The sequence below is a fragment of the Etheostoma spectabile genome, chromosome 1 (assembly GCF_008692095.1).
Source record: "Etheostoma spectabile isolate EspeVRDwgs_2016 chromosome 1, UIUC_Espe_1.0, whole genome shotgun sequence".
NCBI lineage: Eukaryota > Metazoa > Chordata > Actinopteri > Perciformes > Percidae > Etheostoma > Etheostoma spectabile.
In genome coordinates, this window is record NC_045733.1 from 9692238 (window position 1) to 9709494 (window position 17257).

A 17257-nucleotide genomic window follows, 5' to 3' on the forward strand; every position below is an offset into this window, starting at 1 on the left:
CCTATGACATTTTGCTGCCCTGTACGTCACACTACCTCTAGCTTTGGATCTGAATGTAAACATAGGGCGTTTTAAGCAAACTGAACTACCAATGTTTTTTTTTTTTAAAGGCCTGTCACAGCTGAAAATAGAAACTTCTTGTTTTCAGTCTGGTTGTCTGACATTTTATGATGTTATTCTGACATTCCTACAAATGCGTCGTTGTTAAAATACAAAATATAGTCGGCTAACTTCGAGGAAAACACCACAAACTGTGACAGAAATGCCAAAAGGCTATTAACAGGAAACAAGAATTAAGGTCAAATATGATGCAGTGGATCTATTCAAAATGATTACATGCTTGATTGCTCTTCTTCACTGCTCTGAAAGATGTCTCTTCAGTGTGACACTACTGTCAATACAGTGTGCCAAGGAAACAATGCAAACTATATAAAGCCTGAGAGAAAGCAGAAGTGAAAATGAAAAGAGGGGGTGGAATCATCTAACTATATTCACAAAATGTAAAGAAGCATCATGAATGATGGCTTCCTCTCCTGAAGGTGAATTTCATGGTACCAAAGGAAGACAAAAGAAGAACAGGGCCAAGTCCATTAGGGAGTGCAAAGAGGAGTTGGACTAAATGAAGGCTTCGTGGTGGAAGGCGTGGTAATAGGGAAAAGACTTCTAGAGGCATTTAAGAAAATGCTTCCAGTACTTTGAAGACTGGGTTGACAATATGAAATGAAAGGAAATAGGGAATTGGGTGGGTGGGTGAGTGGGTATGTGGGGGAGGAGTTGAGGTGGTTTGGGGGAGGGGGTTGGCTCTGAGGGAACCTTCGTAGTGCAGCGCTGTGTACTGATTTTTGATGAAGTTGCCCTGGGCCTTTTCATGACTGGTATCACTGTTATTAGATATTATCAGTACACCAATGTTTTGTACTTACAGCGCCTGTTGAAAACAAGTGGAGGTACTGCAAATGTACTGTAAGTGCATCACATTCAGTTAAGGTAAAGCAAAAAAACAAAACAAACTAGAGTAGACCCACTGTAGGCATAAAATTATGTCTTATATTGTCTTATATGTTATTTACTGATTGCTTCAGTGTCAATGACATTCCCAGTTACTTCTACAAAGCTCCTACAAATCAGTGACGTGGGCAATAAATTCAGAGATCTACAACCAGGTTATCATGGTATTAACGTCAGAGAAATGCAAAATGTGACTGGCTATTAGACTTGTCAGTCAGTTTTGAGGCGGTGAGAGAGTCCCGTGCCATAAACAGGAAACATCACTGCCTCTATCGCTGCCACAAGAAAGGTTAAAACACAACGGGGGTAAAAAATGAAGCACAAGCACTGAACTGACCATGAGGTTTTTTTAACTGCTGAATTTTGCCAAACAACAAAGCACATTTCCATTTTCTTTCTCTCTTTCTCTGTGAAATAAAGTTTATATATGTCTATAAGCGATCTGACAGAAAACAGTAATTGTGAAGTATTAGGTCTACTTGTGCAGAATTGGGGGGTTAAAGAACACAACAGGACGTCACACAAATAAGCCATTTAAGTCACACTCCCACACCACCCTGCAGCATATCACCGGATCGCTGTTTCACGGTCTGAACGCAGCCAAGGTTTGTCTGCGAGGGCTGCCGCTCCGCAGGATGCTGCTGATATAGTGAGGCTGAAATGTACTACATCTAGCACTGCTGCCAGTGTGCATACCGTATATTTCCTTTAGGTACTCATCAGCAAGCGGTGAAGGTGTTGTGAACCAAAGCACATCTGGCCTATGAAACAGTAAGTTTAAGAGTGGTGACCTAATGTTGAGGCAAGCCTCATGGGACTTGGATGCAATTGTCTTTAGAATAGTTTTCTTCCAAATGCTTGAGAAGGGAGAAGATTGTGCCCATCGGTGTTTTCAAGAAGAACCAAGAAGGTTGTTAAGACATTCATTTTATGCAAGGTGTCTGCAATGTAGTTCATATAAAATTAGCGAGCCCCAGAAAGGACATTCTGGTTCAACAGCGGAGGCAGACATAAGGTAGGAACAGTAAGAAGGAAGCAAGGAAATTTCTGCTACTGGTTTAGGTCAGTAGTGTCATGTAGTGTAGAGCGGACATGCTCTTCCCTGACAAATTAGTCAGGAAACAGAGTAGGCAAGGAGTGGGAGCACTCCAGCTGAGAACAACAGCACTTCATCTGGATGCTGCTGGGAATATAGATAATGTTGGTTACACAAATAAGGTCACTGCAACTGACGTTTATCAGAAAAGGTGCAACAGCAGCTTAATAAACATCATTAGGCTGCAGGAACACATGCTGAAAAAGATCAGTGAGAGAAATCACACCTGTTTAAAATTATATTCACTTTAAAATTGGCCACAAGACCCAAGTTTATAACAGCTTTTACAACTGGGAAGTCAACAACGATCATTTTCTCATCAGGTAGAGTAGAATTACCCCGTTTGCATGTAACTTGCATGAATTCGATTTGACAACGCAGCACCTTGTCTGATGACATTGCATTGCCTTAAGCCAGAGGGCCCATTCACCACGTGTGCAAGCTACAATTTGCACCATGAGATAATTTCCTCTTGCTAATTTTGACCGGTTTTCAATCGTGAAAACAAATACAATACTTGCAACTCATGAGCCGAGGAGAGCCCTGTACGACTCACAAATGTATCTGCATTTCAAGGCAACAATCATTTCTGAATTGCGGCGCTGCCACCATTTGCGTTCTGTGTGTAAGCAGTGCTCAAAAATTGCTTTTGTGAAATGGGACGCACTTTTGATAACACTGCACAAAAACCAAGTGTGTGTGTGTTGGCTGGGGTTTGCAGATCAGGAATATTTCATCTACATCCCCGCTTCCACGCACATTACCACACATCTCTAGTGTTTACAATATGGCAGCCTGGTTGTAGCCCTTGTAAGTGAGGCTGGGCTTCACAGTAGACTTTAGTGGTACTGCAAATTGAGATTGCTGTTAAAACACAATTTCACGCAAGAGAGGAAGCATGTCTAACATGACCAACAATTTACTGCAGGAAGGCATACAAATTCACATCAAAGTGTAAAATATTCAGCTTGTATACACACACACACACACACACACACACACACACACACAAGTTTGGTGTCAATTAGAAATTTCCATTGCACTCCATTGTAGACAGAATACCAGCTGAGATCCGTTGTTTTTTTTAACCAGGGCAGCAGTTATCAGATTACATTATGTGCTTACAAAATTGCAAAATGGTTCAGATCAGCTGGTATTCTGTCTACAATGGGGTGGTTTGTAAAAAAAAAAAAAAAAAAAAATATATATATATATATATATATATATATATATATATACATACACACACACACACACAAGTTAAGTGGATGCTGATATTTTGGTGGCTACCCAAAGACCCTCAGGAGGGGATTAACTCATCCTAGTGTACAGTCTTTTTGTTATGATGTGTTTTTTTTTTTCAAATTCTTAGACCATGGTGGGCACAGAATTTTTTCAAATTCTGAGATCATGGTGGGCACGGCTCATTAGCATGACAAGAAGTAGACCCCATATATATATAAAAATCTAACAATAACAGTGATACAGTAACTACACTAAAATATTGTTTTCTTATATAATCACCCTGAACATATTTAAAAGAAAGATCACTGAGATAATGCAGTTGGACCTCACACAGACACCAACTGAAGATGTGTTGCAGGAATGAGTCATCTAAATCCAGCTGTCCACAGGGCATGTATCTGATTAGCATACCCACACTCACACACCAGGAACAAATGTAAATATTGCAATAAAACCTGCTGTAATGATATCAATTCAGCATTGAGGATGGGTTTAAGTTTATTTTTACTAAGTTTAGCAATATTGGATGCATGTGAGTATATATTTATACAATTTCAATAATTGTTATTAAAGCTACACTGTTATTTGATGTTATGTGCATGCATCAGTTGTAAACAGATTTCAAGCGTGCACACACACACACACAACACCACACACACACACACACACACCACACACACACACACACACACACACACACACACACACCAACACACACACACACACACACACACACACACACACACACACACACTATAGCAGTTGCAGTCAATTTAATCAAACATTAATAAAGGCAACATTTTTTAGCATTTACTTTTAAGGGAGCATTCAAGCTTTATTGGACAATAAATACTGTAAGTTGTGAAATATAGAGCTTTGCAAGTAAGGTACTGAAAAGGTGAGCAAATAGTGTGGACGGTGGGAGGGAGGATTACATGAGCTAGGCTATGATAGACACCATCTGCTCAGGTAGACGCAGGAAGGTTTGCTTTATTTGTTTAAGTTGTTGTTCAAGTGAACCTGAAGCTGAAGAATGTTTAAGACGAAAGGGCTAAAACAACTCTACAGGGCAGTGAGGTGAAGCACCCACAAAGGAGTTGGCTGCTCAGCAAGGCTGAACAATTTGGTGCTGTGTAGACTGAGGCACCCCATTTGGCTAATGAAGTCCCAGACTGTCTTCACACCACACCCCCACCCACCATTCCACTATGAAATGTTCTACTCATGAAAGTAATGAGGCAGGGAGGGAGAAAGACTCTTCTGGCCACTGATAACCTCAGACTAAACTTGCAACCTTACGAGACAAGGGCCTAATATCTGGCCGTCAATCAGCCCCAGCATCCCTGGCTGGAGTGTTTAATTACAAGGATCAATTATTTACCAGCCTCCTCTTTCACTACTCAGTGCTCCCGAAAAAGAAGTGTAAAAAAAAAAAAAAATAGAAATAAAAAACTTCAAAGCCCCAGAAGAAGTTATGATGGCAAACGTAGTACAAAGAAAATAATAAGATGTTTGTTCCAGATAATAGGGCTAGAGTTTATTTTGTGCATTATACACAACAGATGAGTTTGTCTGGGCTGTTACACCTTTTTAAAAAAAGGTGAATACAAAGCAACTTCAATGTGTTGTCACATAAATGTAAATAAAATGCAACTCTTAAGCATTACTTTCTACAATTAAAAATTACATTTTAGTGCCTACAAATACACAACAAATTACAGTTGAAATTGAAAATAAAAGATTGCTAAAAACTCTTGGAAATTCATAAAATGCATATGTGCATTCACAACAGCAACAAAACTTAAACCAGTGATTCTAAGTCTTTGTAGAAACTGTAAAAGGATTTTATAGAAACAGAACTTAATATGTAAAGCTCCTCTCTCAATAGTTTTGCACTTTTAGTTACTTCTTTACAAAAAGAAAAGATACAAAGACAACATCTTCAGGGTTACTGAACTACTGTAACTCCATGTACTTTATATTAACTTCTAAAGCCATTTCTTGATTTCAGATGCATGGCCCAAACAGCAACTGCAAGGCTTTTAACTAATTTGAAGAGACAAGATCATATCATATTACCCCTTTGCTTGTATTGACAACAGCGCTTTACCTGGCTGATGGTGGGAATATAAGAACACAAATGTTGCTCACAAAAAAATAAACCTTTTTTACCTGAAATTTACATACATTTCTAATGATGCGTCACATGCACTGACAATCAGAAGGAGGGTTTGTACCACATATAATTAAATTCCCTTCAATTTCTGCTTGTCAGTCTTACAATAGGAGGTTTTCGAGACTGTATATTAAGTTTTCTAAATAGTCTTGCACAAAAGTACATGGTGATCCCTGTACTGTAGACTTAGAGAGTCAACTCTTACCTCAGCTGGCCCAAAATTCTGCTGTAAGACTTCAAACTAATTTAAAGAGACAAGATCCTATTAACCCTATCTATGCCCCTCTTTACAAGCTAGTACACTTAGTACCCAGTAAAAGATTATCCTCTGCTGACGAAAGCACTCTGATAAGAGACACATTTCAAGATATGTTGGATTAACTTGAATTGGTGCATTTTTCCTCCCTGGCAACATTCATAAGCTTAAAAAACCCATTTACTGTAAAAATGTAGAAATGACATAAAACAGATGTTAACTACTTTTTCATGTACTTTTTCAACTGAACACTATGTTTCCTAGTTTGTGTTCTATCTTGCATCCAAAAATAAACATTGAGAAGTTCCAGCTGGTGGAGTGTTTTGTGGTCATCTATCCATAGAACAGTGCTTCTTTATGTGTCCGAACTACAGCCAGCCAAACAACCCAAATAACAGAGGAAGTGAAAAATGCAGCATTCAACTTAGTCTGCTGTGGTTCAGGGCCTTAACAAGCTACAACACCTGTGATTTGTGGTTTGCCTGTTTTGCTGTATTTGTGTGCTAGATTTCTATTGTCTAGCCTGGTTTATGCTATTTATGATGTGCAAGCTCTACATCAGCGACCACCTGCTTTCTATATAAGCTGGCATTAAAGCGCTCATATTATGCTCATTTTCAGGTTCATAATTGTATTTTGAGGTTGTACCGGAAAAGGTTTACATGGTTTCATTTTTTTTTTTTTAAACACCATATTTTTGTTGTACCGCACATTGCTGAAGATCCTGTTTTTACCCTGTATGTTTGGGTCTCACATCTCACTTCTATACTATCTTTGTTGGGAGTTGCACATGGGGAGTAAATAGGTGAGATCACCTCAGCTAGATAACTCTTTCTCCAACTTTGGTCAGTACGACGCAGGATTAGCTGGGAGGTTTCTTCTAAACGAGGGCACACTTGTGGAATACCTGCAGAACAGGGACATGGAAGGAGTTCTTTTGTAGATTATGGTAAACTAGTGAACTTGTGTGTGTTGTAGCAGTGTTTTGCCATTGAGAACGAGCTAGCATGCTAGCGCTAGCATAGGTTAGCCACCTTGTCTCGGCTAGTTATATAGAAAGCCGTGGAGATTTTGAACAGCTCACCCGGAGACTGAAGCCAGAGGAAGCCCGAGGAAGGGGCCTGAAATTAACACCCGACCACCTGCCAAGTGCGTGTGAATTTTGCAATTGACGGGTAACACTGTCACTCTACCTGCCACATAGGTAGCCAATGAGAATTGAGTGATTCAGACGCATAACTATTGGTGAGCAGGGTACGCATTTGCTTACGGGCCCGGACCAATCAGGGTCCCGCATCACTGGAAGACACTGCTATTGCATTTTCATTACTCGTGACAATCTCAAGCGGGATTGAGAACTGGTCAAATTAATTTCCTTGTTCCTGATATGAGGACGTGTGTGACACAAACATCTCACATTTACCAAAACAACGTACAGCGAATGGCCGCGCAAAACATTTCAGACCGTCCTGCCAACCTGTATACATTTTATCAATGTATGCTGTTACTATTTCTCTGTATAAACTCAATGAAAGCTGCTGCTGTTTCAATCCTGTCGGCTCGCTGCAGCCGGAGGGGCTGCTGCTCCGTTCCCCCCAACACACACACACACACACACACACACACACACACACACACACACACACACACACACACACACACACACACACACACCACACCACACACACACACACCACACACACACACACACACACACACACACACACCACACACACACACAACACACCACAGATGAGATATACAGAATGGTCTAAATTGAGGACAGCTATATTATTGTAGGTGCAATTATAAGTTAAAGTCCAATGGGTACTACCCCCTACTACAGCACGTGATGATGGCGCAATGTCCATGAATAGGACAGGATAGGATCATAGAGACACAGCAATTCCTGTTTTTCTCCTTTATGAGGAAAAAATGGCTGGTAAAAAGTGAATGTGTGGCAGGTGACCCACCTGCCACAGTGGCTCAAAAAAAAAGTTTACACTTGTAAAAGTATTTTTTTTGGGGGTTTACAGTTAATGTCTTTGGATTTTCTTAGTTATAAGAAACCTGAATTCAATGAGTTGAATTAAATTATATAGACTAATCATTTCATCCTAATGTCCATTTCCACTAACCTATCTAAACAATAGTTTAACAGAAACCAACAGTGACTGTGAACAGGATGAAATGTGTATGTCAAAACGACTGATGCCTTGGGTAATGTTTGCCTTTTTAGCAACATAATTATATGAATGCCAAAATGAATAACAATTCAACCCAAAATATTAACTATAAAACTACATAATTTAAACATCAATCCTAACATACTTCAAGGCAATCTTCAATTGTTGAATAATAAATCTACTCATCATTATCACATGTAACTGTCCAACCAATAGTTTTTTGCCTAATCTTGCTTAAAAAATAGATTATTGTTAAATGACTCTGATATTGACCCAAAAAAAATAGTTTACCACTTATAGCCTCATTAATTCCACAAGGGGGAGTGTGTTGGGACTGAAATGTAAGAGTAGGCAGTTCATTTCTCCTTCTACAGCAGCACAGGGTTTTTCCCCTGGACTCTCAGCTGATGGCTCATTAATCTATTCTAGAGGAGGTCCCCTACGCAAGCAGCCTGTGCCAGTGGAGGACTCCTGATACGCCGTCCTTTTCAGCCCAACTCTGTTACTTGACCATGAGTATTAACGAGTTGAGAAGGGTTCATGAAAGCATGATAACAAAGAAAACCTAAACCTAAAGAAATACATATGTATTACTGTTGCTTGAAAGCAAGTATCAGCTTGGAACTCTATTAAATTAAATGGCCTGCTGTAGTTTAGGAGTTTCAAGTTCTTAATTCCACTGACCATCATCACCAGTGTGCAGCTCTGTGCACCTTTCAGCTCAGTGTCGTAGTTTGACGGACTGTCCAGTTGAGTCCCTCCAGCTCTCACTGACCTCGCCAAATAAAACTAGTAAGTCACGGCAAACTCTCAAATGCCATCTCTATTTGGTGGACAGTAAAATAAATAATCGGTATTATCGTGAACTATATGATATGGAACACCCCTACTCTGTGTGGCAACAGGGCCCCCCAAAAGGGGAAGAAAAATTAATGACCAGATACAGGTTGCCAACTTTTTTCACAATGAAAACGAGTTAAAACCTCAATTAAAAGAAACCACTGAAAATAACTATGATAAAATGTATGTATGGTCTTCTGCTAGGTGTTTTATAAAGAAATATTACTACATTATGCAATTTTTAAACCTAATCTTTCGAGCTAAACCCAGACAATGAACTGCATTTTTAAGTGAACAAGTGAGTGAATCCAGCTTCTGAATGACTCGCCGCTCTGCAGTGGAGAACACAGGTAGCCGTGGTAATGATTGGTGAGTAGGTATGACAGAGAGAGTGGTTCTGCCAGGGTTTGGAAATGACAGCTGGATTTACTGAGGAGAGTCAGTCTGTTGTATTACTGCAGAGCACAGTGACATGGACACTGTGTGTGAACGAGTAAACAAAGCCTTTACAACTAACCTCGCTTTAGAAGAGAACACTTGTAACCATGGTGACTATACACAAAGATGGTGACAGCTGTAGCTTCAAAATGCTTCAAAAACATAAAAATGAAATCATTTGCCATCCCAAACTGTCAAAACCGACAAAGGCGTTTCCAATTTTGTACTGTTTTGTCCCAGTCTGCCTCTGCTCTGCCTTTGAGAAAATGAAAGCTCAGATGGGCCGATCCGGAATCTTGCCCCTTATGACCTTATAAGGTTACCTCCCTTTTCTCTGCTTTGCCCCCCCCCCCCCCCCAGAGAATTTGGCCCACTCATGAGAGAGAGACATCACATAATGGCTTTCAAACGAGCAAAGTGGCAATTCGTCAAGGCCACACCCCCAGCCTCCACCTTGCCCCCTCTCTCCTCCTCAAAAGCTCAGTAAGACTCAGAAATGGCACATACTAAGGAAAGCTCATTGTGGGACTGGCGCTAGGAGCTGTAATTCTCCACCAAGGCTGAAATTTGGGAAAGAGACTTCAGATATGGTATTAGGGGACCTAACTAACACTAATAGCAGTAATGTGTATGCTGTGTATTTCAGTGTCAGTTGCTCCTTATTCCACTGCCAAAGACTCAAACATGCATAGGATAAAAAAAACATGTTCATCCCCTTTGTCTTGTTGAGAGAAAAGTTATTGTCCATTTTGCAGAACTTGTCCAAACTACTTTTAACAAGACTACGGCTGCATTCACCTAGCACGCTGTAAGTTGTGAGGCGGTGGGAGTGTCACTTAAATAGCCCATTTGTGTGACATCCTGTTTGTTCTTTAATCCCCCAATGTAGCAAAATTACACTTTATATTCACAATTAATGTTTTCCTTAGAAGTTTTTCTAGGAAAACAAATAGTTTTTATCAACATTTCCGACACTGCACGTGAAGGGAGCTTCACTTAATAAGAGAAAAAAGTTGAAATAACTGTGCCTTGCGCTGGAGCTTGTTGCAGAAAACAGTTAACTGTTCCAAAATGTCCTGAGCAGTTAGATGCCTGTGTTTCATTTTTACACCCTTATTATCGTTTTTAAAAAACTTTCTTAAAGGCAAGAATGTTTACTGTTTACTGTACGGGACGCTCACACTGCCTCAAAACAGACGTTTTCTTCAAAGGTTTAATCCGTCTAAAATTTTGCCACAGGCCTGTTCTGTAGGTTTTCCGGCACTCTCCTGCGGCCCTCACCGCTTCAGCCTGAACGCACAACCCCCATCAAAAGTCAATGGAAAACTTGTTTGTTTCGCTGGACAGCAGGATGCCTGTGAAACTGGCCTATAAGATATTCTATATAAATAAGTATAAGAAAGATAGTTGAGCAGCTCTGTGAGGCTGTACTTAAGCACCGCGGTGATGTGAGCAAAATGCTAACGTCAGCATGCTAACATTCTCACTCACATCCAACAAATGTTGCAACATTTCACTCAAAATCCCGAATATCTCCCCATGGAAGCAGTGGAACAAAAAGTCAGAAGTTCATGAAAGTCATTACGATACATCGTCTGGGAACCAAAAATGTCTGTACAAAGTTGTGCGCCATTTAGTGTTGCATTGCCAGACCTATCTCCACAGCGCTAGTGTATGGTCTGGCTACACCACCCATTTATTCTGGGATAGGGGAAAAAAGGGTCCAGATTGTTTGTATTTCTTTGAACCAATCACAACCATCCTGGACAGAACTAAGCCCAGATAGCGGAGATGGCAAAGGGGAGGGGCAATCAGCGCATGAATAACCAGCCAGTTGTCAGGCTTTATCCCCGTAATGTACATCCATCGAGACAGACTATGTGCCAATCAATCTGAATGAGATATTTCACAGGATAGGCAAAACTTTTAACAGCTGGTGGCGCTAAATGAAAAGTGGAGAGATCCTCGAAGTCATTAGGAATCATCCTGAGGGGAACAGGAATGAACTTTAAGTCAGTTGGTGGTGAGTTGTGTACTTCCTTTTTAAGTAAACATATGCTTTCTGAAGTAAAAACTGAAGTATTTTCTTTGTCACCGATCATCGCTTAAGAACTCCATTCATACAAACACTGATTCAGCTGACAATATCAATTACATTTTGATATCAGTGATTTCAGTGGACACTTGTCTGATGTCAGGTTGTCCTTCAACACAAATTTGACTGCTTAAATGACAGCTCTGCTTCATATCTCACTTATTATTTATTGTTTATTCATCATTCTCATTCCCTATTCCAGAGCTGTTCACACTGTTCATATTGTGATAACATAATACTATTTATTAAACCATCCTTTGCACTAGGCTCCACATTTAAAAATAATAACTATCACAATTCACTCCTTCATACTTTGCACTCTTCATTGCACTATTGCCTCTATATTGTTTCTGTTTAGAGTACGTATATATTCCTGTGTATATATTGTTTGGTTGTTTGTATGAGTAAGCACATTTTGAGCAAGGATGTTCCAAAGAAAATTCTCATATGTGTCCTCATACCTGGCAAATAAAGCTGATTCTGATTCTGTCAGAGAGTCATGTCAGAACCCGACTGAGACTGGAAGAGCATGAGGCTGTCTCTACAGAGTTATAATTTAGCTATATGAATGTGTAATATGGCCTATTGTGTCAGCAGCCTAATAAGGTTGTAATGTTGCTGTGGTTATGGAACCAGTGAAACTGCAACATTACATTTATGTCATCATATAAATAAATAAATAAATAAATAAATAAGCAGACATCTGCAGTGAAGCAACATTTAAAACTACTTTTGAATGTAACCATGCAACATTTCCACAGAACATCACAGTAAGTGAGGTCTACAGCATGTACTTGTACAAAAAAAACAAAATCTATCAAACTGTTTTTAATAGCATCTGATTGGCAAGCTGTCTTAGGACAGTTGGCAAATGGGCGGGCAGCGGAGGAGTTTAGAGGTGCTAAAGTTCAGGCAGGAGCGACGCAGCACCCTGTGTCCTGCCAACAGCCTTACAGTAGCGCAGTTCCTGACTAAGTTGTTGACCCGTGGCCCCCACCTGTCTTGACCATGCACTTCCCCTCTTATGCTGCCTGCCACACCAGACGGCTTTTGACTCATGCCCATCTGTCCTGATAGTACATACATTAAGTAAAAGCTAAGCTGCTGGCTCACTGTCCAATTCATGTGTGTCTTTACAACAGCAACTTGTTATATAGAGTGTGAACAGAATTTTTACCTTAGCAACAAACATCTCGGTTAGGAGAATAGCTATCAGTAAAGAGGTTTGAATCCTTATCTTCAGATTGCAATGAGATACTATTGAGGTGTTTTGATGCACACATTTGGAAAACAATTCCTCAACACAGGTGTTATTTAATTTTTAATCCAATTAAAAACCAAATAATGTATTTGTTACTAAACTAATACAACAGACCTGCAATACATTTTTCATTTTACAATGTGCATTGCTATTGATGCTGTCAGAGAGGTGTTGATTCAGCTCATCAGTCATTTATGAGACTGTAGTTAGTGGTGGTGTTGTATCAAAGTGTATGGCATTGATAGGTGTTTCAAATGTTCTGACACACATTAGAGGGACATGATATAAGAAACACCTCTCAGTATGAGTTTGCATGCACCACAGCAACCAAGGCAGACTGTATAACAATGCCTGAAAATACAAATACGACCTAATAACTTGCTATTATCAATGAGTCAGTCCTTGAGATTCAATTTAGACACGCATCAGATTTGCGTACAGTTTGAAAACATTCTAGGATTCTAGGAGTGGGTAAATGCATTATATTGACAATACTGGCAATAAGAAAGAAGTAAAATTTGTAAAATGGATTTTGTTTGAATACTTTTAACCAGCACTCATTTTGTCCAAAAGAGTCTTTGACTTATAAAAAAAGAACATTGAGAGAAACAGACATTGCCTTTCTTTCAAAAAGCTTGCAAAAAAATCAAAGATGCAAACGTACCTGACCAAGCTTGATGTCTAAGTAATATAGCACTTCTTTAAGCATCACAGGCGTGTGAGGAGGCTTATCGGCTGATACAGAAGACAGTTCTACAGATCCATCCAGGGGACCAGGACCAGGACCAGGAGATGCACAAACTGTAGAAGAGTGCAGGCTTAACTTCCATGACCTCCATACTCCACAAACAGCCAGATTTGTTTGCCGCAACATTGGGTTGGAGCGCACACACATGTGAAAAGTCATGATACTTATAATGATCTAGGGAGAAAACAAGAACAGAGCTATGTCAGGAAATAAGCAGAAATAGAGTGCAACTATAGAGAAAGCAAGTTTTTAAGCCAATTAAGAACAGCAGGGTTTGTAATAATACTGAATGTGGGTGAGTATTTTAAAAGTAAAAATTTGATGGTGATGGAGCTATGGGCTTCAAGTGGCAACTACTGATTTGAAAATATCTGCCCAAGTTTTTTGTAGAAACTATGCCACTACTTGGAATAGTTATCCAGTATAAGAATTTGTAACAAATATATTAGAGCCTACATCATAACAGCAACATTGACAAATGACAAATATCTAATGTTGCAGATTTACCAAGTAGCGTTGATATTTGGGAATCACAATTTCTAACTGACTTCAGCAGCTGATATTCAACCAAAACAAGGGGGCATAACAGTTTTAACATTTCAAGCCATTTGAGATCACTCTGAAGGTTGAATTCTTCAGCACACATCTGTGGCACGTAAACTGTAGCACCACAACCGCCACAATAAGACTAAGTGCATATTTGGCTACTTAGTTCAACATTTTGGCATTCAACATAAACAATACTGCAAGCAGTGAGCCACATGGCTTGAAATGTTTTCAGGTGTTCGTGGCAACAAGAATTAGAGCTCAGTTAGAGAGGCATGATTCTAATGACATAGAAATGTCAGGAGCTGAAGGAATTCCACAAGTTTGCGCATGGCATTGGTGATTGGCAATAAAATATTGAGTGACGACGCATGACTGCTGTCAGATTGTGGGCCATACCTGCTGCACCTTTAAGGGAATCAAAATCAACTTTTTATACACATCATTATTATTATTATTATTATTATCACATTACTGGTGTATGAATCTAGATGCAAATAAAAAATATTACGTTTCTGGTAAGGTAAGATATCCTTTAACAGAAAAGCTGAGAAGAGACTAAAGGATTGACTGTTTTGAGCATGCTGTACATTTTTTATCATTTATGAATAGTTTTTGTAAATATTTTTACCCGGGCCATCAACACAAATTAAAAATAGCCTACCTTTGTCTCATTATATATAGGTTATTTAAACAGCCCTCCTTGTGTTGTTTCCTCCACAGTACCATAAATTGGGTGAAAGGTAGGGAAAAAGGGTGTTAGGGATATTTTTATTTAATTTAAGGAGGAGGTATTTATTCAAAGGTCCATGATTTTAACCACGCCCACCTCTAGCCATTAAGCTAGGGAGGGTAAACGGTCACATTAGCAGAACTTTCCAGAACTTGGATATTGATAGCTGTTACCGATGTGGTTTCATTCAACCAAACGCGTGAAATCAAGTTTGCATTGCTATTTTGTTGAACCGTTAACGTCACCACACAAAAGCACAGTTTTTGTGTGAAGCAGGTTAGCTGAACGTTAACTGTCTTGCCAAAAACACCAGAGCTAACGTGGAGAAAACGTGCATGAGTGGAGGTACACATGCGTACTCGAACACAAGTGCTAGCTAAATATGTGTTTGGCTTAGCTATATCTGGTTAGTGTTATGCAACGTTTACTACAGTATTCGTTGCTCTTTCTCACGTTTGTGAGGGTGTATGCTGTAACGTTATTATATCAGGAGTGGCGTTTGCGTTTTACACCTGACGATAGAGCGATGCAATAGATATTGTTGCTATGCTACAGCAACTAGCTACACGAACTATCAAACGTGTTCAACAACAAGGACATTCAGTTACATTTAAAAATGGTTTAACTAAGGTGAGCTGCGACGGAGAAAGTTGCCTTCACTTCAGGAAGTTAACAGTAGCTTACCGTAGGCCAAATTTTACTCGATGCCTGCTCTGGTTGGGTTGGTTAGGTTAAGGTTAGGGAAACCTAACCTTCAGTGTAACCAATCAGAGGCAGAGAAAGGCACCATAGGGCGGGACATGCCTGGGAAAAAAATCTCTTTCACAGTAGCTAGCAACGGTACCAGAGATTAGGCTTGTTACGTTAGGAATCCTATGTGTTTTTGGTGGCTGAGGAAATTCAATATGAAAAGATGTCCCTTCTTATCCACGAAGATCAACTTCAACAGAGAAGGTGATTTAACGCTAAATATTTCAATGAACAGTGCACACATGGCCACAGTTCATTTAACCTTACTTTTTTAATGGCACTTAACAGTTTTGATGATGCTCCATCAAGTAGGCCTAAGTTTAGAAATGTCCCTACATTCTTTGCAAATTAAAACTTTTATAAAAAATGAATAATAGAAGAATATATAATAATGTTTATTGTCACGCTGTTTAAGAGAGGGTTAGATTATAATTTCATATAAAGTATTGACTATGATGGTTATCATTTGTCAGCAACCATATTAATGAAATAACTGCTTCAGGAAGCACAATGCGTTTTTTTATAACTCTGTAGAAAATCAGCTTCATTATTCTTCTCCTAGGTTGGTTCCAAAAATACCACATTTTGTCGAGGAAGTCATACCTTTGTACAATGTGACTGACTTTAAAAGTCATTTCAGACTGTCGAGAGGACAAGTAGAAGTAAGTAGAGGTAGATCTGAATCATGTTAGTATGCTGTTCTCACTGATATTTGTAACCTACGTCAATTTGATCATTCATTCTTTGCAATAGGATTTTATGATGATGTTGGGACCATTCTATACAAACAGACAGCATACCAAGTTGCCTGTAATCCACGCTGTTCTTGCCTGCCTGTGGACTTTTGCCAATCCGGAGTCATATAGGGGTGTTGCAGAGCGATTCAACATTTCAAAATCCACCATGTCAAACCATCTCCATCACTTCTGTTCCCTGGTCAACACACATCTGTCACATCACAATTCATGGCTCACAGGGGAAGCACTTAACACATGGCAATTACATTTTCAAACAGCCGGCTTTCCAAATACAGTCTGTGCTCTTGATGGATGTCACATTCCCATTGTCAAACCATTTTACAACAAGCCCATAGCCTATTATAACAGGAAACAGTTTTACGCCATCACTCTCACCGGATTCTGTGACAGCGAGCGCCGCTTTTGTCATGTCAGTGTAGGTCACCCTGGAACTTGGCATGATGCAAGAGCATTTCGATAAACTGATGTAGCACCTTACTGTTAGGCAAAGGCGCTTTAACACAAAGCTCAAAGCAGCCCGTGTGGCTATTGAGCATGCATTTGGCATCTTAAAGTCAAAGTTCAGGAGGCTCAAGTGTCTGCACATGAAGGAAGTGGCAAGCCTCAGTGCATCCGTCACAACATGTTGCATTCTGCACATTTGTTTAGATTCTGGTGACCGGATTAATGAAGATGAGCAGAGTCTTCTTCAACAGGACACTGAGGATCCATACCCACCACAGCCCAACAACCATGATGCCTTTCATTACAGAGGCATGATTTGTGCCCACCTATAAGGATAAGATAAACTTAAGTTTGCAGTCATACCCCCCCCCCCCCTTTCATTAACCTTTGTGAGCTGGTGTGCAGTATGCCACAGGGTTATGTGATGCATCTCAGGTCAAATGCAAAATTCAAAGTAATAATACAATATTGTTTTAAAAGGATCTAAGGAGGGTTGCAGCATATGTGTAAGTGTCATTACAGCCGATCTAATGACTTTAACTTTGAGATGGTTACTTTATAGTTTTAATCCTAAGGCATTTTGATTTTAAGTGCCTGTACATCATCAAGACTTTTGCTGTGCAGCTCATGGTAACTGAGTGGTAAGAACCCAGGCTAAATCAGCAGGGGATCGTGGG

The 17257-nt window shown here is 39.7% G+C and overlaps 1 protein-coding gene across 2 annotated transcripts in view; it reads right to left on the minus strand.

The window, feature by feature from the left end:
* The window catches only part of mettl15 (methyltransferase 15, mitochondrial 12S rRNA N4-cytidine), a 50007-nt gene extending 34539 nt beyond the window's left edge, over positions 1-15468 (minus strand). Inside the window, exons 1-2 of one of the 2 annotated variants that reach the window (XM_032509612.1) lie at positions 15313-15468; positions 13266-13523 (exon numbers count right to left, since the gene is read on the minus strand). In XM_032509612.1, the coding sequence (XP_032365503.1) occupies positions 13266-13508 (243 nt within the window). In that variant the 5' untranslated portion in view covers positions 13509-13523; positions 15313-15468. Of the gene's footprint in view, positions 1-13265; positions 13524-15312 lie in introns of those variants that run through there. The other variant, XM_032509595.1, reaches the window with a different exon arrangement.
* Between the last annotated feature and the right edge of the window lie 1789 nt (positions 15469-17257).